The sequence below is a fragment of the Parasteatoda tepidariorum genome, chromosome 2 (genome assembly GCF_043381705.1).
Source record: "Parasteatoda tepidariorum isolate YZ-2023 chromosome 2, CAS_Ptep_4.0, whole genome shotgun sequence".
In the NCBI taxonomy this organism is placed as follows: Eukaryota; Metazoa; Arthropoda; class Arachnida; order Araneae; family Theridiidae; genus Parasteatoda; species Parasteatoda tepidariorum.
The window spans coordinates 30,862,218-30,884,512 of NC_092205.1; the positions used below are offsets into that span (position 1 = coordinate 30,862,218).

Genomic DNA, 22,295 nt, shown 5'->3' on the forward strand with positions numbered 1-22,295 from the left:
AATTAATACATCATATACCTGAAGTAGGTAAACAAAATTAGAATTTTAAATTTTCATCAACTTTTTAATTAATCCAATAAAACAATTTTATCACAAAAAATTTAAGTTTAGGAACCACGGCAATTATAAATTAATTTAAAAGCAAAACGCTGATAAGTTAACTATCAGAAATAGCTAATGGAGGTAGAAAAATTAATATGGTTAAAAAAAATGGGAGAGAAGATGTCTTTATATATATATGAATATATAATATTTAGCTGGAAAATTATAAATCGAAAAGTGAGCACACTTTTTGTTTAAAGAAATTTGTTTTATAATTCAACAAAATAAAAGTTTTCTTTTTTAAATTTGAATTTAAAGCTGTCAAATATACTCAAAAGTATGCATAGAAATAATTTAAAACACAGCAATCCAATTTTAGATTCCCTTTTATTATTTTTCATTTTTAAATGCTGGGACATTATGGTGTTTCTTTCATTAATTATGAGAATAAAAACCTGTGAAAGAATCAAAATCAGAATTCTATCTGTAGATAATTACCATATAATTTCCTTAGTCCTTAAAAGATGGCAAGACCATGTAGAAACATCGATTGGAGAATTTGAAATAGTTGGAGTCTTTGAATATGTCATCTTTAATATTATTTTACCAAAATACAGTTCGATCTTTACATTGTTTAATTACACCTATTTTATAGTTATTGTTTTTTTTTTAAGTAACTGTAGAAAACTTCGAGCGAAGAAAGAGAAAATTATTAGTAAAGCATGTGAATTATTTAATTTAAATAAACATTGCACACTAATTGCAGTTAACATTTGATTTCATTTATTTATTTGATATTTTCAGAAATTTAAAATGAAAAAAAAATTTGCATCAAAATTTTTAGTTTTAAAATTTTAATACTTTGACATACTTAAATTTCTCCCTCTAACAAAATTTAAAAAAATTAAATATATATATTNATATATATATATATACTTGAAGGGAAGAAAATTGCTTCTTACCAACATAGTCCATAACATCACTAACAGTGAATGTATCAGATGGCATTTGTATTCCTAAGCCAACTTTTGAATCCACCAAAATAGGTTTACTGAATCCATGTTGTATTAAATAAGGAAGCGAAAGTTGAGGACCTCGAAGACGTATAATCACTTCCTCTGCACTATAAAAGAAATTATAATTCATATAATAATTCAATGCTAACACTTTGAATATTAACCTTGACAACCACCGATACATAGAAATCCTAAAAACATTCTAACTTTTAGGCTTAAAAAAAGTAGGTTAAATTTTACCAAAACACTGAGCGATACGCAATTTTTTTTTTTAAATATGATTAAGCATTTGACTCTTGAACATATATATAAATATTACAGATTTGAACAATTAATAATTTCAAATGACTTACAATAAAATGTAATTTCATTGTAACCTGTAAAAACGAGAATCTAGTGTTTTAATAATTGTTGTTTTGTTAAATCTTAACATTTCAATAAAAAAAAAATTCAAACAAATAATCTGATCTTTATATTAATTTTCGTTTTTTATTTTAAAATAGAATGCAAAAATTCATTACAGCAGTATATCTCTTATAATATCTTTTCTTTTACGTAAATTATGTAAATCAGGTTTCTAATAATTTTAAAACATGCCAATAATTCATAATATACCTATACAACTAACCTTTTAAAATGCCTGGATCGAAGTTCTTTAACAAAGACTGGAGTTCCTGATTGAACAGCCTACAAAATATTTAAATATAATTATACACTGATGTTTCAGAAAGATGATCAAGATCACGATTATTACAATTCAAAAGATGGTGTCAATAAATTGCTAATCACATAAACTGGTTATTTAATAAAAAAAAACTTTAAAAAAATGGATATTAGTGCTATAAATTCAGATTCAGAATTAATTTATGATTCTATAATATTGATTTTAATGGTTAAAAAAAAAAATTTTCTCCAAACAAACTTAAAAGTGAAAATCATTGGCTTTTATAGACATATTATATATTACAACTTTAAAAAAAATATCAATAATGTTTAAACAAATCAACTGAATGTTTACTGACTGCATATTAATTAAAAGAAAAAACATATGTTAATATTATAGACATTATGAAATAAACTATAAAATACTTAAAAGCAGGTTTAAAAGTTATTTCCAACAAAAGATATACAAGATTTTAATTTCGAAATTCTCTTAACACTTAGTGCAGTGCTAAATTTAAAAAAATCTTAACATATTATTTTGTTGACTATGGCTGATTTTTCAAAGAATAAAACTTGCAACCTCAAATTATTCATTTTTTCTATTGCTGAGAAAATTTTAAAAACATTTTCTAATAATTTTGTTACAATTATAAATATCGTAAAAAATCAGGACTTCCTAATTGGAAACTTCATGAAATTTTAATAAAAATTTGTAAATGAAGTTTTGCTGCTGCTAACAGCTTTGTTTAAAAATTGTGTGTGAGGATTGAATAAAACTCTAACAGCAATTTTAATTATGCTTTACGCAAAATATTGAAACTTAAAAAGGTTTTACAAATCTTCAAACCTTAGAATTACAATTTTAATAACTCACATAATAGACAAGAATAAAAATAAAATGAAAGTGATTAAATAATTATAAAACCCCGAATTGACATTTTTTTTAAAAATTGAATACGAAAATTGACATTTTCCTTTTGCTTAAACAATACATTTCAGATTTTATCAAAACAATTTTATAATATATTTAGATTTCATAACGTGAAAAAACCAATGTTTGGTAAAAGTTAATTACACATGAAAAAATTTTAATTACAGAAGTATAATAATTAAGTTTCTATTTATTATAGACAAGAATAAAAGTAAAATTAAAAGCTTTAAAATTCACAAAGATTAAGCTATGATTTCTTTTCCCCCCCTCCTCAGAAAATGGCTAGAATGAGAACATAAAAACAATAATTTTCGCTAGAATGCAAAAAGAAATTATATGTTTTCCAAATATGTTATCTCTAATATGTTTTCCAAATATGTTAAGAAGAATATGTTTTCCAAAAGTTTATCTCTGTTCAGTCTCAAAGTTTATCTCTGTTCACTTTTTTCTAAACTTTCATGTCTTCTTTCTCTTCAGTCAAGGTATAAGGGCATGGTGACAACCCCTTACATAAAAGATGATAGATCATTCCCTTCCCTCTGGACAGTCCCCTCTTAAACTCTCTATTTATATGGATTTTTAAGACAGTGGACAACTTTTTTCCCTTAGAAAACATATGGTTCTTAAACTCTTAACTCTATTTTACTTTCATGTACTATTTCTTCTTCGATTGAGTAACTAAACAACAATTAAAACAGCTTTTTTTTTTTGCATCTATTACATAATGATAGAACAGAATCATACGTTGTTTATTTGCATGACTCCCATCTTCATGGCTACTGATTATTTTCAAATGTAAATTATGTTTTTTTTTTTAAATTTCTTTACATTAATATATTGTAATTAGGTATTACATAAAAATATTCATTTATTTAAAAAAAAGTTTGTGTTTGAGTTTATGTGTTATATGTTTTCCAAGCTAAATCCATCTAAGCATTTAACTTTTTTTTTTTTTTGGTGTCTAATTTAGTTAGATATAAATTCCAGTATTACCATTTTTGCTTCTATGCCAAAGAAATGTTTTACCTTGTTCAAACCCTGAAACTTTATTAATATTAATCAAAATAAAAAACATGTTGCATAGTTAATATCAAAATATTTTAAGTTAAAAAATCAAGTTTTTAATTTTAATTATGGATTAATTATAAACACATGAATGAAATTTAAATACAAAATTGTAATACTATATTTCTAATTACCATACACTAGAATGAAAATAAAATGAAAAGCTTTAAGCTTCATCAATAAAAACAGGATAGAAAAAAACAGTGCTTAGGTAACATGAAAATTCTAAAAGTTAAAAATCAAGTTACTAACTTTAATTTTAAATGACTAGCACAGAAACCAAACTTAATACTCATAATGAAATGAATAGTAGCTTAGCCAAATAACCACATACTGAATGTTGAACTAAGCTGTAGCAAAATATTAAATCATTAATTTAAATTTCAACCAAAATAATATGTGCTGTTAACTTCATATAGTTCTCATTAAACATGCACAACATTAAAGATAGTTTACAAGCAAATTTAAACTAGTTTGAAATGTTTTATTAAAACTAAACAAGAATATTCAGTCATTAAATAGCAAAATATTTTAACAGAAAAGGTTTTGAACAGTTCAGTTTCTGCAACCATTCCTGAACTGACAGTCATTTCATCAATCAATCATTCATCACTTTCAGTAACTGATGCTTAAACATCAAACCTGATATTTGAGGCATCTTCCTCAGACTTTAACAAATCGTCATTGTTCTCATCACCATTAGCATCAAAAGATACTTGTCTGTTTTTCCCACTCTTTTAAATTAATAAACTTCAATATTTTTAAATGTCGATAAAATTTCTGAGCTATAAATGGCAGAATCTGGATCATAGACAGCTTCTTTAACTAGCAAGTTTAAAAAGTGATCTAAATAGGTATTAGTAACATTATAAAAATATTATTTGTGACGAGACAGTTAAAACAAGCTTTATAAGCAATACATTAGGGGAAATAGAAGAGGCAGGAGTGATGGTTCGAGGTTGGCTTGTTATATTAACATCAAAGTAATACTTTATACCAAGAAATGAAATTTTAGTACCAAAGATGCTAGCCAAACTAAAATATTTGCTTACTGTCATTTAATCATGAAAAATATCAATAATTCTTAAAATGTTAATAAATGTGGTATGTAGAAATTTTTGTTGACTGAAACTTTAAAAAAAAACTTAGAAATATAAAAATTTAAACATATACACTGTAATAAAAATAATACAGTAGGGAACCGATTATCCGGAACGATCGGGACCATCGCTATTCCGGATAACTGAGTTTTCCGGTTTTCTGAACCGATACAAAAAGCCATTTTAACCCAACTAAAAAAAAACAAAAATAGTTTGAAATAATCTTAAAAAGAAGAAAAAACGATGAAGTAATACACTAATGATTATTTCCAAAATGATGGTAAGGCAAACATCTTTCAAAAAAGAAAGAAAAATCCTAAAATTGTATGAGGGAAGAAAAAAAAATTTTAAAAAAATGGCGGGAAAATTTATTGAATTTCGTTCCGGTTTTCTGATTCCCGGATAACGGGTTCTGTACTGTATTAAAACGAAATAAACTTGTCTTGAGGTTTCAATGTTTTTAGAAGCTGTGCTACCATATGTTAAATAAGTAACCAGAGGTAAGCTAGCAATATTTGCTTATAACAGCGAAAAAATGCTACAGCTTGATTTCAGAACACTTTCATATACAGTGCCATTTCATTGAGGCATGATAATTTAACCGTGGAAATTTTGATTTAAAATTCTATATTTTCAAATGTGAAATTTAACCACTAGTCTTAAATATTTGATGGCTTATAGTGAGCTGGCAAGTAATAATGTCCTAACCCTTTTAATACATTAAGAAAGATACAAATGAAATAATAAAAGTATTAACATAACATATAATATTAAACAAAAAAAATTTTTTTTTTTCAATTTAAATAATATGAGCTTTGATTCCAATAATTTTTTCCAGAATTTTATGTTATGAGAAAATAAATATTTTTAATAGTATATACTTTTATTATCATATGTACTATTCCAGCCAATATTATATATTATGTACATAAAATATATAAGTCTATGATTTATGTTCAATATAAACAAAACAATGGAAAATTTGTCGCTTCTTCTTAGATATAATTAAAATGGTAAACTCTAAAAGAAATATTAATTAATTTTTTATTCTACTGAATATAAAAATGGAGTCATTTTGTAAGATAAAAACTATTACTACAAAAATGATATTAATTAAATGAAATAATAAGCTATCAAATTACAATACAAAACAAGTTTTTTGATGTCAGTGTGAATAATTACAATTTAAATAAAGCGAACCTATATTAAAGTAATGAAAAAGTAAAATATAGTTTTACAGGTCTAGAAACTTTAACATACCTTTCCATCTGCATTACAGTCACCATAATCATGCCGATGATAATTTTTTACTTCTCGATCTAAGCATTTAAAATAAGATAAAAAATTTTAATCAAAAATTAACACCACAAATTAAAATCACTTTAATAAATGACATTGACAAACATTAAATAAAGAACTAATACTTACAAATAGAAGGCCCAGCAATTCTTTGACACTGAACACAATGATATTTTTCAATGTCTAATGACTCATGTTCTTTAACATTAACACAACTTTAAAAAAAAAAAAAAAAGAATTATATACATTTTTCAAAACAATCTTATAATTTCATAAATCTTAAGCAAGTTTTACTAAAAAAACTAACCACTCTAATTATTATAATCAAAAATTACTATATAGGATTTATTTTGTCATAGGTTTGATCAAGACACTAATTTAACACATCAGAAAACGAAAACGTAATAATAAATGAAAGTTACAAGCCAATGAAGATGATATAAAACATACGTTAAATGAAAGAAGAGTGACACAATAAATTAAAGCCAATTAAAAATGAAGTTGAGCAACAATTGTTCAGGACACTTAAAATACAAGTTTTCCTTCCATTAATTTGCTGAAACTATTCCTTTTGAAAATCTTTTGTTAGGTGACACTAAAAAAACTTTTTTCTTTTTAATTTATTGAAAAATGCTAATACAGCAGCAAATCGAAGATTAGGATAGGGTAGGAAGAAGGATTAAGATAATGATTTAATATTATTAAAATAAGTTTCAATAATTAAAAAGGATCAAACTAAAAAATGCAAAACTATATGGGTTCAAATTCCTCTAAAATTTATCAATTCACATACAATTAACAAAAGAAAATTTTTTTTAATGGATTCTTTAAAAATTAATCAACAATAAATAATAATCTAAATATATGAAAATCAATCACTGACAAGTCACATATCACCTAATTAATATGAGTATATAAATAAAAAACAATCAGTAGCTTTTAATTTATATAAAAACAAGAAATATGAATTTGGGTTTCGATGTTTTCATAATATATTTCGAACACATCAAGTTCTATTTATATTTGTAACCATTTAATAATAAGAAAAATTTCGAAGTGCATTATTGACAGGTTAGTACAATCACCATGACTGCTTGGTTAAAAACAAATGATGACAACAAGAAAAATTATTAAAGATAAGAATTCATATTTAATACCTTCCGTGATACCAATCTTTACAAGAATCGCACTGAATCATAAAACGCACAGAATCATAAGGCTCACCGCAAATACAATAAACAGTCCGAGAAGCCATTATTTTGGAACCAAAAGAGAAAGATTGCATTGCCAAGCTTGTTTTGTAAAATTTCTAAATTTTCTCCATAGCTGTTGACCAAGGTAGCCCAAAGGTTTAAAAGCAAATATGAAAATTTTGATTTTACTGAGCTTAAGAAAAGTTTTAGATAATGATGAAATAATTAATTCTTATGCATAGCTTCAAGTTATAAAATGTTTCCATAAATTATGAAGAAAAAAAATATTAATGATTCAGTAGTTAATTTTTACCGATAGATGTCACTTTAAGCACTAATTTGAATTTATAAAGAAAATAAGACTCTTTTGGGTTTGTACTACATTTTTAAAACTTTTAATTAACGCTATACACTCTTCTATACGTTTTTCGTAAACTCTTCAGGTCAAAAAATTCAGTTTCTATCTTAAAGGCATCATAAAAAATGTATTTTATTTTTACAACTATGACGTCAGATACCTTAGCTGACGTCATCCGCCGGTTTTCTGCCAGACGACAAGCGCAGAATTTTCGTCAGAGCAAGAAATACTGTTGTTATGCGAAGGCTAGGTCTTTGTTAGAAATATATCATGTCAGGCGTGCTCATCCTGTGAATGGGAAATATCGTGTTAAGTGAAACCCGAACAATTTATAAATATTTTGATACCGTTTGACTCGGAGTAAAGGTGATCACATAATAAATCACTAAAAAGCTGATATTTTTTAATTTAAAAGCATCCATGAATTGAAAGCCATAAAACAATAATAATTGCCGATTTTGCAATGTATCAAAATTACATTCTGAATGTGTGATCTTTTCATTCTTAACTTAATTTTGTCATTCTTAACTATTTATATTTCTTTGAAAGTACTTTTAATTCAAATATAGTTTTCCTAAGAAAATGTCCCCTGGTACTTCTTCCGAAGATGTATTATTGATGGTGAATCATGTCCATCACAAGAAAGTTGAGGGTACGTTATATTTAATGAATGAGCGGATTGCTTGGATGCCTAATGGCAAAGATACTTTTACTATCAGTTACAAATATGCTGATATAAAAATGCAGAAAATTTCCCCTGATGGGAAGTCTAAAGTTCAACTTCAAGTTGTGTTACATAATGGGGACACCACTACCTTTCATTTTGTTAATCCAATGGGGACTAATAACCAATTACAAGACAGAAATGGTGTAAAAGAGCTTCTTCAGCAATTACTTCCCAACTTTAAAAGAAAGATAAACAAAGAATTAGAAGAAAAAAACCACATTTTATCCAATGATCCAGTTCTATTTCAGCTTTATCGTGACCTTGTGGTTACTCAAGTGATAACAGCTGATGAATTCTGGGCAAATTATGTCAAAAAGAAACCTCAGAATTCTGTCAAACAGATAGATCAAGAAACAGGAATATCTGGTTCTTTTTTAATAGGTATTGCCCCTCAAACTGATGGTTCTTGTGGTATCAAATATAATATTACTCCTGAAATAATCGATTCAATATTTCGCACTTATCCGGCAGTTAAGAAAAAACACATGGAAAATGTGCCTCATAAAATTTCTGAAAGTGAATTTTGGACAAAGTTCTTCCAATCCCACTATTTCCACAGAGACCGGTTACACATTAATTCGAAAGATTTGTTTTCAGAATGTGCTAAAAGTGATGAACTGGATGTAAAAAATGCAATCGATAAAGGTATCTCGGATCCGTTTTTGGATGTTGAACATTTTGAAGAAGATAATATGGTTGATGAGGCTTCGAAATTTGTTGTGAATACCACCAATACTCAAAAAGAAATTAATCAATCTATGATTAGACGATTCAACCATCATTCAATGATGGTTCTTCAAAGTTGTATGAAAAAGAAATCTGAACCTGATGCTGTAGACGGAGCTCCAGCAGCTAAGAAACCAGCATCTATTAATAATTGTGTGCCTCCAGCAATGGAAAATAATATGCCATCAACAAGCACTGCAAAGGAATCTAAAAAAGCAATAATGGAAAGTAAAACTGAATACGAAGATTTAAGTGAAAATAATAAGCAAAATACCAGCACTTTAAATCTTACTAAGGTTAGTCGGTATCTTAGTGGTCCCATTCCTACATTAGATAATGAAGGTACTTCTGCTGAGGAAGTTGTAATGGCTGTTAACAGTTTGAATAACTCAATATATCATTGGTCTACAAACTTGCCCTCGGTTCTTACCCCAAGCTCTGCCATTGTTGCTTTAGGTGAAGTGATACCAGGTGGTTCCTTGATGAAAAACTTTGATGGTACTCAATTGAAAGATACTGTTCCATCAGAAATTCAAGTGGAGATGAAACAGTTATACTGTGCTTTATCAGAATTGCTACGGCATTTCTGGTGTTGCTTTCCCACAACAACATCTCAATTAGAGGAGAAGGTACTGGCCATGCAAGCAAGTCTGCAAAGGTTTGAGTATGCAAAACTGCAACCATTTCAAGAAAAACTTGGTAGGAATTGCCTCCCTCTGCAGTTATGTGATCATATGCGAAGCTTATTGCAAGCTGCTTACAAAAAATTTACCACTTGGCAGAGTCGTTTAGGCAGATGATAGTTACTAAGATTTAGTTAAAATTCGCTACTTAGCAAAAAATGAGATGATGGACAAATTATATTTCTATATTGGTTGTGTAAATTCCATTTCATTGTTAAAAATGTTACACAGTTTTGTGTAGCTATTGTTCATTATTAAAGGGAAATTATAATACGATTTATTAATTAATATCAGAATGGTTTTTTTTCTGATACTGGAAATTTTTTCCTTACATTTCTGCAGATAAACAAACTTATTTGTTCATGCTTTTAATATTTATTAGAGATAATTGTAAAGAATAATTGATGTTAGTATAAAATAGCATAATTTTTAATATGCTCTTTTGATTTGAATTTTTTTAATCTATGTATTGTAATTCAAACTAAATTTAAAGCAATATACTTGATTTTTTCTTGCTCATGCTATATTTCATGTTAATTTTAATATATTTAATTTTATTGTTACATAAGTGGTTAGCACAATGAATGCTGAAATTACTTGTTTTGTTGAATTAGTAATAATTTTAAAGTTAGAAGCACAAGCAGTTTTATGCACTTTTTATATATTATTGAACTGAGGTAATTAATTATGTAGAATAAACTTACAGGGAATATTTCTGTTTCAGTACCTGTTCGAGCTGACTAAAATTGGCATGTTTTTTTCATATTAAAAAGTTTTGTAGTTCAAATTTGAAGCTATATCCTTCAAGTTGGTCCCTTTTTGTGATATTTTTTTTTCTTCTAATTTCTGACTTGCCAATTCCGGCTACCAAAATTTTGCAACTTTTTAGCGCTGGTGCCGATATAGAAATCTTCCTATTCAGTTAGTGAGCAGGATCATCACAAGTGCAGTACACTACTAAAACTCAAATAGCAATGTATAGTTGGTTTTTGTCTAAGTTGCAAATATAAAATTTGCGACTTTCATATAAAGGTGCATTATGTAGTTAATTTTATCTTGTTTGTGAATTAAAAATACCCATTACCCATAGATTGAAATAATTCATTTATATTAAAAGATACTTTTAATAAGTAGTAGAAGTTTATTTAATTAACTTAAGCTTTTATATAATTGTAAATTCTAAAACATTTAAAAATTGTGATTTTCTTTACTAATTTTTAGAAATGAAGAATTGTGGCAATTAGGAGAAAAAAAATTATGAATTTTCCTTATATTCTAATAAATGTGATACTTATAAGTGTTTTGAAACCTTCAACTACAGTAAAGTTTTGTTTTATATAGGTAGAGTAAAAAAGAATTTGATAAACTATTTTTATTACGCTTTTCATAACTACATAGCATACAAGTAATATATTAGATGCTGTAAAATCTTTATTGACGCTAGTTTTCATCAAGAAATAAATTAATAATTTAACCTCTGTTTAAAAAATGAAAATTTACTACTTTAGTTAACAATTCGCGATCGCAGCACTCGAATACGCCATCTGGGGAGAGACCGGTTTCATGCCTTTAGCCCTTCTCCCTTCGCTCTCCTCCTTTTTTCAGTTATATAGGAATGTACTACGATATTTTCCCTTTTCTTAATATTTTTCCTTTTTACTTAATAAAAATATTTTCTAAAATTTCCGTGATACTTTTCTTTAGAACTATGTTTAATGTAGTTTTCAGTTCCATATAGTTTTTCAAGTTAAAAGATTTTAATCTATATGAAAATCAAGAGAGAAACTAACGTACTTCCTTCCTCTATGACTTTCCACACGCTAATGGGGAAAGCATGTGAAGTGTTGCCATAGGAAAAGAGTTCTGCTCTACGCCACCTGCAGCCCATTTCGATCGCCAATAATATTAATTGATGTTCACATTGAATCTGGAAAGCTCTTATTTTACAGATTTTATTTCTACGGTTGGCAACTGCTACAAGTTTCACAATGTAAGTTTAAATAAATATGTGGTTAGTAACAAAAAATTAAAGGAAATTTTAATAATAATAATAAATATTGTATGAAAGAAAAAAAAGATTGGAAGATTTTGATTTGAAATTTTTTTTCTCCAGATATTGAAGAATAACTGGCAAAATATTCACAATGAAATTTTTTTTAAATATAAATAGACAATTTCAGTAAATTTTTAAAAAGAAATTAATTTTATGTGTTTTCAGCCTTATAACCATACATTAACAACTAAATAATATAGTAGTATGTGGGTTCTTTTTTTTTTTTTCATGACAAACTAACCTAGATGCCCTCTCTGAACTAAAGCCTGTAAAAACATATTCTGAATTGATTCAGTTTGAGTTAAATGAATTTTCTTTTTTTTTCCTAACAATTCAGTTTTACATTTCATTATTTTTTTATTTTAAATATTTCAAGTATGGTTCTGTAAGATCAAGAACTATTACAATACAGATTAAAAACTTCATGAAAAAAAAAATTAACCAATTCAATTTATCATTCATTTTCACAGCATTCTGTTTGACTGAAGCATATTTCATATAAATTTTTATTTCAATGAGAAAAAAAAACATTGTCACCACATCAAATTGTTTTAAAACGCTAGATCATTTTCTCAAAGAGTATAAGTTTTTTGGAAAAAGCAAAACAAAGAAAGATGAATTCTTGCTCCCCAGTATTAAATCCAATTCAGCTTTTTTATCTCTACAAATAGTAAAAACTTGACCAATTTTATTGATGCTTCACTTGTTCTTTTTTTTTTTTTTTTTTGAGAGTGAGAGAATTAATGCCCAGTGATAGATTAGTTTATATTCATTTAGTAAATATTTTAAACATTTCAATTTTAATAAATTCTAATTTCTTACAATTCTGTTACAATCTTCTTAGCAGTAAACATGTAGATAAATAAATTCTAATGAAATAGAATATAGCACCTTTTCTATAGAAATTTCATATAAAAATCTGTATTAAAAAAAAACTGTGTACTACAATATATTCTGTATTTTTTCTAATCTTGAATAAACATCTATTTGTTATTTTGATTTTTTGCTTAGTTCTTAAAATTTTTTTATGTGCAAATACTAACTTTTAAGAATACATTCCTAAGTATGTGAATTATTCGAGAAATATGTTTATAGTATTAAACCTTTAATATGTTCTTTTTTCCACACATTTTATTTAAGGACAATATTTAATAATTCTGAGGAAGTTAAGAAAGAAAGGGTAGAAATAACTATATTATAATCAAAACACACTGAAATTACATACCAGAATTATTAGTTTGTTGCAAAAGTAATGTAGTGTTGAGTAAAGTCTTTTAATCAATGTAAAGTTTACATCAATATATTATGTGTTTTGCATAGCTACCAATTTTTTATGCTATTTGGTCAAGATTTTTCTTTGGAAAACATTTTTCTGAAATGTTTTTCTAAGGTGGCCAAGACATATTTGAAAATAGATGAGTTTTTTGTGGTGGCAAGTTTGTCTTGGTCAATTTCAATTAGTTTTTAATTCAGTTCTTTTAGTGCAATTTTTGTGTTTAGGCAATATAAATAATAGAAATTTAAAAAAAAAAATTTTGATTTAAAGAAATAAATATTTTAAATTTTGTTATACTCAAGCACCTTGTGACCAAATCTGTGATCTCCAAAAGAGTATTCAGTGACCAAGAGTATTCAGTGATTCATGCGACTGTAAGCAGTTTAGAGTACCCAGTTATGAAAGCCATTGGGGAATAGGACGATCTTATTTCCTAGGCCAAATTGAAAATGGCCTGAGTTTTGTCAAACCTCGCTTCTTCTTTAGATGTCCAAATATTGGCCACCTAAGAGACAGAAGAGAATGCCAAAATGATTTAGTTTTTGTGCAGATTAAATTATGTGAATTTTTAAAGTTTTACTACATATATTGAAGGTATTTATGAGTTGATTAGCAATTAGAGAATTTTCTTTAGTCTGTACTGAGCATCAAAAAATACCCTTTTTGAATTAGGGCCTGTCATCTACGTGCAGAGCATAAAATTCCAGTTTCATTTATTTAGCAAATTAAGTGTGTATGAACTTAAAAACATTTGCAGAGGAATTTTAGTTCTAATATCAAGTCATTTAAATTACTTTATACAGTGCATTGTGGTCATTAGATAGCTCACAAGTGCTAACTCTAGAGTGCATGAGTAGGTTTCAAAAGCCCTAAAAGTAACACACATTTGTCAGCTGTTTTGTAACCAAATCAAAGTTGAATAACTAGTTTTAAAAATGCAAGATTTTTTTTAGCCTGATTTTGTGCAAAAGAAGTTTGTTTTCATGTCATGTTCTAGAAAGAAAGGAGAGCAAGATGGGCTACTAAGTTTAGATACCGTAAAATAATAAAAAGTAATAGAAACAATTGATAAAATGTGTCTAGCTACCTGGTCCCGCACTGATCGTAAAGACATGGTTCTCAATGGAACACTGAAGTCAAGCATCACTATTTGAGGTCAGTGAGCAGGTGGGTGATCACTTTGATAAATCTGAGTAGGGGCGTGGTATCTGTCCTCGTTTAACTGGTCTACCGCAATGTACTTGACTTCACACGCTGGTCGTCGGGGGATCAATCCCTTCTGCAGAGGATCAAAATTATGATATGCCTTCTGATCATTTTCAGGGATATTTCCCATACTTGCCAATGGATGGTTGACCGTGTAAAAGTAAGCACAGGTGGCGCTAAGGGTTAAAATTCTTCGTAAGACTTCCGGGTTTCTACTTCCGACTGATTTTTACACCTCAGCTTGCAAAAAAAGCACCATTCAATATTGTTATACTTGTAATGTTTTCAATATAACATGTTAATTCAATCTAACTTTCAACGAAACAAACAAATGAATTCAGAAGATTCTGCCATCTTGCTATGATGCTATCCAAAAAATAAACTTTGCTATTTTACACAAATGTAGCCGAATAAGGGCTAACATTCAAAATATGGCTAACCTTGCACTTTATTTATTCTGTGATATTAATTTTGTTAAATTTGTTTTAGGCTCATCACCTGTAAGAATTTTTAAATTACAAAAAAATCTTATAAATGGTAAAATTACGCGTAAATTGATACACAAATCACATTAACAAAACTACTTAGAATATTAACCCTGTTCACATATCGCCTCGCGTGTCTGTTGCCATAGGAAACAGGATGCCTATACAAGTTTCTCCTTATGCATGTTTCCAAGCATATGCAATTTACTATTAAAAAAAGAGAAACGCCTCCTTCCTGTGTTTCTTGTGAGACGATTACACAGTAAAAAATGGTATGCTGATTTCAAGAATGCGACTAATTAAAACTTATTAACAGTGGTTTAAATACCACCCCTGAAATCCCCATGAAGCTGGGGTGGGAGCGCGATCAGGAAATAATACATGACATAGGGTTGAACAACCCAATGCCCTCGGTACCACCTGAACCTAAAAAAAAACTATTTTATTTATTTATTTATTTTTGCAAAGAAAAAAAAATCTGAAATTTTGAATAACGCATTTAAGTTTTTAAATGCATCAAATCTAAATCAATGTAGTCTTTTGATCGCTTTTTTTTAAGGTTATCACTACGAATTTCACAAAAATCCCGAATGTCTCTTCATAGTGTTCTTGTCTCATATTAAATCTGAAACTATATTTTGTTATGTCTAAGATAGAGTGCATTTATAATTCTTGCACCCAAGTCTATGTAATTATTAATTCTATTAAGAATTAATAAAAGGGTATGTAATTATATTTTATTCAAGGTATTCCATATTGATTTTCTGCCTTTTCACTAGAAATTTGTATTTCCTTCATAGTGGAATGATCATTACTTTAAATTAATTAATGAATGTTGAATAAATAAAAAACATTGCAAGAATCTATGCTTATTTGATGCTAAAATGTATAATGACTGGAGGAATTCGAATAAATTGAGTACAGTTTTTAAATGCAAATATATTTATACAATCCTTAGTATTTAACGATGTAAGAAAAAAGAAGCTAGAATTAATATATTGAATTTACTATTCGTAATTTGAGGATCGCTTTCCTCTTTTGTTCAACCACATTTCATTGACTCAATAAAGTTTTCACATGATTATGTAATAAAAAATACATAAGAAATATTTTATGAAAACAATAATTAAAATATGACCCTAGCATACAAGTGTGACCAATATAAAGCATGTGACCTAATTCGTTTGAGCAATAATGTCAGATTTGAAGTGTTATTTATTGAGTATAGGTAAATTTTCCGTCATATTTGAGGGAGTTATAAGCTTATGACTAAGTTGTAAATTCATAAGCTTTAAAAAATTTCAGGCCTATATTTTTAACTTCAGTACGAGATAGACTTGATTAAAATCAACAACAAAAGGAGGGATTTTTTGCATGAAATTGACTGACATAATTTTGATTATTTTAAACATATACTTTTTGCAATCTTTTCCTTAATTCTATGCATTCAGTTTCAAATTTACACAGAGGAAGGACGTAACATTTTAAGAATTCTTATATTTTAATAAAAGTTCTGTAGATGGCACCACCACAGTCTTTATCAATTTCGAAGCTTTTTTTTTTCCTTCCCTTCCCCAACTTTTGAGGAAAGACACTGGATGAGGCGTCATTTTGAGTGACAAACTCAACGCAGCTGCGTAATACCATTTTCAAAAGCTTATAGCTTACATAAAGAAATTGCAAATAAAAAGCGCTCTTGTTGTAACAAAAACAAAACGCCAGAAGTTTCGTATCATGCTTCGTTAATAAATTTATATGTTTACGTTGTATGAAGATTTTATAATTTAACTTTCTTTTTAAAAATACACAAAAAGTAAAAAGTTATAAAATTTTATTCGACTACCTATTTACTGAAAAAATATCTTTAACATGGGAGTTGTGAGGTATGTTAAGTTTTATTCGATCTGTTATTTGATTGATCATATGAATAGTTATTGTATATTTTATTTTATTTATTATAATAATTTTTCGATTTGTCATATTATGAAACATTTTCTAAGGAAATTTCTCCTTTGTTTTTATCTCAGTTTTGGGTTTTAAGTTGCATAGTAAATTAATTAACTTCAGCCAAAAAAAAATTAGAGAATAATTTTTTCTCTCTTTCATTTTTTACTGACAGAAATTTCAAATAGAGAAGTGAATCTCAAAGAAAAGATTAAATTTGTTGACTACGGTTATTTTTTAAAGCAATATTAATGATGTAGAATTATTGATCAAATATTTTATTATTGATAAGTTTTGGTATAAATTTACAATTTGCTGCCCCTCTTGTTTTTGGTGATTATTTTAAAAGCCAAATCTGTGCCAAAAAAGAAAAAAATAGAATTCGTTAAAAAAATTTACAAATTTCTTTAAACAAATGAAGCATTAAAATATTTAGTGTTGATTCGAAAGGTCTTGAAATTTTGCCTGGTTCAGATTTCCTGCGAAAATTGAATCTTCTACCTGGTTTATTCTGAGTAGTGGCCAAAAATTTATTTGTTACCTGTTAAAAGTTAGATTCATTACCTGAATGAGTATTATAACACTGAGTGCAAGACAATATAAAAGTCGTATAATTATTTATTGAACTAATATTTTACAAGATATAAAGTAGAGCATTCCCCCAACAGCCTGTTGTGAGCCAGGGGGTTCCTGGTTTTGCAATTTCGTGACCAACAACATGATTGGGGCAATGTGGTTAGCATTGTGTACAGTCGACTGGCTTATAGTCAGTGAACAGAAGTTTTTACTCTCCTAATCTTACACGTCTATATTTGTATAACAGTAATAATGTACCTCTTAAAGATAAAGTAAAATCTTAAAAATAAAAATAAAGTTAAATATGAAATAAAGTAAATTGAGCTATTGAGTTAGAAATTCCTCTTCTAGTAAAAATTAAGTTTTAAGTTACCAATGATCCATTTTATTTATACATGCTTCTTTTTACTATATAACTGTTAATCAACCTCTACTAAAAATGGAATAAAATGTTACCAAATAAATTTTCTCTTGAGTTATGTAAAAATAAAAAGTGTTTTTTGTTTGAAACAATACTCTTGATTTTAAGATACGTTTTCATTTACTAGAAAAATAATCTTCAGCGATGCCTATTAAATTAGTTATAGCATTCAAACAATTATGTCTTTTGTAAAAAAATAATTGTTTTATTTGCAATGTCAATTATACTACGATAAAATGCTATGCCTACTAAACCAAATAATAAAAACTTTGCAGAAAATATGTGCCAAAGCTACATGTTTTAGCTTTATTATTTAGAAACTTAATATAAGAGTAATCATATTTTTTGACAGTTATCTTTGAATTTTATCTATAATGATATTATTAATTTTAAATAAATGTCAATAAAATTACCAATTTTGAATTTTTTATTTATTTAACTATCATATTAATTTAGTTAGCATAGTTTTCAGCATTATATTTCTCATATGTCTTCTTCCAAAGTAGATACCTCTCTATAGGGAACTTATTTCTCTGTGCCAAGTTTGTCCACTTTAGCAAGGTTTCCCTAGATTAAAATTTAGCACCAGAGTAAATGTGCGCCATGTGTTTCATTATACATTTCTTTTTTTAAAAAAGTGCCATTTCTTTTTTAATGGCATTTTAGTTTGAATAATTTCATAAAGGCAGCCCCTAAATATGAAATAAATCATGGCTTATTGATTAGATTTAAATCTGATTAAAATTTGCAAAATCGTTGCGTTTAATCTCCAAAATGCAAAAAAGCTTCAAAATCTAGGTTGAGTTAGGAAGCAAAAAAACAAGATTAATGTTTCTTAATTTGTTAACATGTGGGTGAGCTAGGCAAATGTCAACAAATCGTTAAATCCGAGAAAAAATGCTCGCTAGTATATTCTTATACATTTTTAGCATTCAATTTTCCTTGTTAAATGTAGACTTGTGCTATATAACTCTTAGCAGCCATCGGAAAGACTAAACACATAATTTTTTAAATTTTTGCTTTGGCACTTCAGCTATTGTCGTTTATGTGAATAGATGCCGCTACACTGCAAAATTATCCCTTGGAAATCTTTCCATTTTCTTGATTGGAATTTTTTTAGTTTTCAAAATTGTTTTCTGTCAAATTAAAAATAACATCCAGATTTGATTTTGCATTAATTTTTTTTATTTAGTATTCACCAATTTCCTATTCCTGAAGGTAAAAGTGGCCAGCAAGCAGCAGAGTTATTACAAAAAAGATTAGAAACAATAGGAGCAGTGAAAACTGGAACATTTTGTGTTGAATGTGAAACCTATTATGCTGCTGCACATATTAGTAAGTAAAAGTTTCTTCAACACACTTCGTTTTTACTCAACTCGTTTTTCCAATTATCTTTGAGCTAAATATCAGGTCAAAAAATTTTTTTCTTCTTTTCTGTTTGCTACAATCTTTTGAATATAGTCTGTTCCGTGACTCCCAGATATTCTCCAGTTCTTTCCTGTTTCCCCCCCCATCAAACTTAATTTATACAACTTTGAACTATTGCTTCTAAGCTTGCAGATTTAACTCTAGAGTTATTAAACTATATCCTAATGGATTGTCATAATTTTCTTCAACTGGAAAAAATCCAAATTGTTTATCAAATTTGCGCTTTAACTATATTAAAATGTGCTAATATTAATAATAAAGAAATGAAAAAACTTCTTTTTTAAAATTTGTGTTACTTAACAGATGTTGAGGCTTCCTGTTAGTGCTTCTTAAACTATTTAATTGATTAAAAAATCATTTTTTGAATTGATTAACATTATCATTTTTAGAAGTTGATAATTTTATGACTAATGATAATTTAAAATAATATCTGTTACTATTAGTAATGTTAACGGTACTATCGAATCCTCAACTATCCATTTTTAACCAGTATTGATTTCAAAGAGAATTTATTTTTGTTACTTAATTTTCCTTTTGTATTTCCACTTAATAATATATTCTGAATACTTATGCAACAACAATTTTCCTTTCTTTATTCATTAAAATAAACTTCTGTGTTTCAAAAATAATTTGTAAAGCAGAATAAGCTAAGATTTTTTTTTTTTGGTAAATAAGTTCATTTGAATTATATGTTTTATTTTTCAGATCCAAACCGAGCAGTTAATATAATTCACAACAGTGAGCATCCAGTTACTTGTTTTGCGTTATTAGATTCTGGAACTTGTTTGATGGCAGATTCTCAGTTTGACATGTTAATGGCAAAAATGACTGGCATATATCTTCCTAAAAAGGCAATAAAAATTGAATCAAAAGGACCACGTTTTGAAGTCCAAGATTTTGTGATTAAACTCGGAAGTGTTTCTATTGGACCTAGTTTCCGTGGAATTTTAGTTGAGGTAAGAATACTGTTTTTAATTCAAGCCCTTAAGCAAGACAGAAGATTTCGCGAAGACTTGCACGTTTGAAACTTTTTAATATTTTAAATGTATTGATTTGATTCTCAGATGAATCTAATTTATTTCCTTTATAATTTTTAGGTTGAATATACTCCATGCGTTATACCTCTAAGTTGTTGGGATTTAATGAGAGAATTGTTACAAGGATTCATGGGAAATAGTGTGCAATGTCCTTCTCAGTACCTACAATCTAGAATGAATGAAATTTATACACCTGTTGATACTGTTCAACAATATATGGAACATTTTAATGCTTTCAGAAGAGCTCCATCTGGTGTTCGATAGTAACACTTCATAGTTTTTCTTGGATTTTATTGTTAAACGTTTACTTTCATTTAATTAGAACCAGTATAATAATCTGGTGTTGTGACCTTTATTTCATTTGCTGATAATATTCACTTTGTAAATATTCATGATGTATGGATGATAAATTTCTTGTCTTGCTGTTGTTTGCATTTGTAACTAATTATAGTAGCATAACAGTAACTGAAAATTAATTTAGTAGCTATATTTTATGAATGGATATCTACCTAATTTCATTCATGGAAAAGAGCAATAAAACTTGTATAGATTGCACAAAACATGTACTCTGTACACATGAAATTATACCACATTTAAAAAAATAGTTCATTTAGGAATACATTAGTTCACATTAATTTGTTTTATAAATAATAGTGAAATTAAATTCCATAAACCACCTTTGAATTGTTTTTAATGGATATTTTGAGTACTAATTTAAATATTCCAAATATGTTACATGATGTCTGTTTCAATTAACTACAAGGTTGTATTGATAATATATTGATGTACATAGAGAAATACATTTATTATTTTTATGCAAAACAGGGATCATAATGGTTCTTTGAGTTAAAAAAAAAAGGGATTAAAAATTTGGGAAAGAGGGGCTTATGTTTGGAAAGTTTTTCTTTTTACAAAGATAAATAAGTTTATTTAAACACTTATTATAGTAGTATAATAAACATTCTTATAAAAAAAATATTAAATTGGTCATTTAAATAAGAAATTTGAGCAGTGTATACAAAACACAAAAAGAAATACATCCTTCATAAGTTACCTGAATCAATGCAAAGGAAAAACGGGAGGAAAACAATAATGCATTTTTGATTGAACCGAAATTTATTAATATAAAATTGATTCAAATTGCATCCGAGTTACCAGCCATTTAAAGAGTACATAACGATTATAATAGCATTGACAGGTTTATCAAGCACTTTAAGTAATTAAACTTATGTAATTTTCGGCTAAACATGCATTAAGATTCTCCTACACCCCGTAGTTAAAATTCTCAATGCCAAATATAGAACAGAACTAAGAAGTAACTAAATTATAAATAAAAATTTTAATTAAAAAAAATGAAATTTTTAATAGCATATTTAGAAACTATTTTTTGACACTAATTGAAATACAAACAAATTGTATTTTAATTAGTTAGTTAAAATACAAAAAAAGCAGTAGAGATTATTTTTGCTAAAAAGGGCAGGGGAGGTCTGAAATTACCACAACTTAATATTCAGGGATGAGATTAGCCAAAACGCAAAAAAGTTGAATTTTCACGATAGTAAATTTTACGCAAGCGCAACCCTTTAATAATAAATTCCAGACAGTTTAAGGTAATAAATAATGTGTTGACATACAATTGTGTACTAATCTATTATTATAAAAACGATTACATTGATACTTAACATTTAGTGAAAAAAAAATTACCAATTGAAAAAATAAAGCTGGAAATTATATTTTTCCTCAGTTCACATAAGAGACAATTACTACTTGAAAAACTACCTGGTTTAGAAAATTAAAACTACTGATAATATATATTAATATTTCATTTCTTTTAATAAATACTGTTATGTGATTTATAGCAAATATATCAGTAATATTACTTTTTAAATTATATTGAAAAAAAAAACTTAACAATGGACCGAATCATTATGTTCATATTATAGTCTAATCTAACTACAGTCCGCTGAAACATATCAATAACAGTGAAGTAGAAATATATAGTAACTCCTTAACATACAAAAATTGCTATTTTAGTTTGAAAAATTACATGACAATCAGCAACTGTT

At 27.3% G+C, this 22,295-nt stretch overlaps 3 protein-coding genes across 5 annotated transcripts in view; 2 read left to right on the top strand and 1 right to left on the bottom strand.

Moving 5' to 3' along the window:
- The window catches only part of LOC107454948 (histone lysine demethylase PHF8), a 31,553-nt gene extending 23,886 nt beyond the window's left edge, over window positions 1–7,667 (bottom strand). The window contains exons 1-6 of one of the 3 annotated variants that reach the window (XM_043040950.2): window positions 7,274–7,526; window positions 6,246–6,331; window positions 6,078–6,136; window positions 3,646–3,690; window positions 1,687–1,745; window positions 1,005–1,165 (exon numbers count right to left, since the gene is read on the bottom strand). In XM_043040950.2, the coding sequence (XP_042896884.1) occupies window positions 1,005–1,165; window positions 1,687–1,745; window positions 3,646–3,690; window positions 6,078–6,136; window positions 6,246–6,331; window positions 7,274–7,401 (538 nt within the window). In that variant the 5' untranslated portion in view covers window positions 7,402–7,526. Of the gene's footprint in view, window positions 1–1,004; window positions 1,166–1,686; window positions 1,746–3,645; window positions 3,697–6,077; window positions 6,137–6,245; window positions 6,332–7,273 lie in introns of all 3 variants that reach the window. The other 2 variants (XM_043040949.2, XM_043040951.2) reach the window with 2 other exon arrangements.
- Window positions 7,668–7,802: 135 nt separating this feature from the next.
- On the top strand, window positions 7,803–12,855 carry LOC107454957 (transcription factor B1). The gene has a single exon (XM_016072325.3). It carries the CDS (start codon window positions 8,250–8,252, stop codon window positions 9,918–9,920), a length of 1,671 nt encoding a protein of 556 aa, XP_015927811.1. The 5' UTR covers window positions 7,803–8,249; the 3' UTR covers window positions 9,921–12,855.
- Window positions 12,856–16,428: 3,573 nt separating this feature from the next.
- Window positions 16,429–20,652, top strand: LOC107454973 (Mediator complex subunit 20). The gene is made up of 4 exons (XM_016072353.3): window positions 16,429–16,706; window positions 18,957–19,099; window positions 19,898–20,148; window positions 20,290–20,652. Exons 1-4 carry the CDS (start codon window positions 16,693–16,695, stop codon window positions 20,491–20,493), a joined length of 612 nt encoding a protein of 203 aa, XP_015927839.1. The 5' UTR covers window positions 16,429–16,692; the 3' UTR covers window positions 20,494–20,652.
- The last annotated feature ends 1,643 nt before the right edge of the window (window positions 20,653–22,295 follow it).

Excerpts from the sequence above, each read along its gene's own strand:
- LOC107454957 (XM_016072325.3), top strand. The coding sequence starts at position 8,250 with ATGTCCCCTGGTACTTCTTCCGAAGATGTATTATTGATGGTGAATCAT.
- LOC107454973 (XM_016072353.3), top strand. Across the intron at positions 19,100-19,897 it reads TTATGCTGCTGCACATATTA|ATCCAAACCGAGCAGTTAAT; the intron begins GTAAGTAAAAGT and ends TTTATTTTTCAG. Across the intron at positions 20,149-20,289 it reads TCCGTGGAATTTTAGTTGAG|GTTGAATATACTCCATGCGT; the intron begins GTAAGAATACTG and ends TATAATTTTTAG.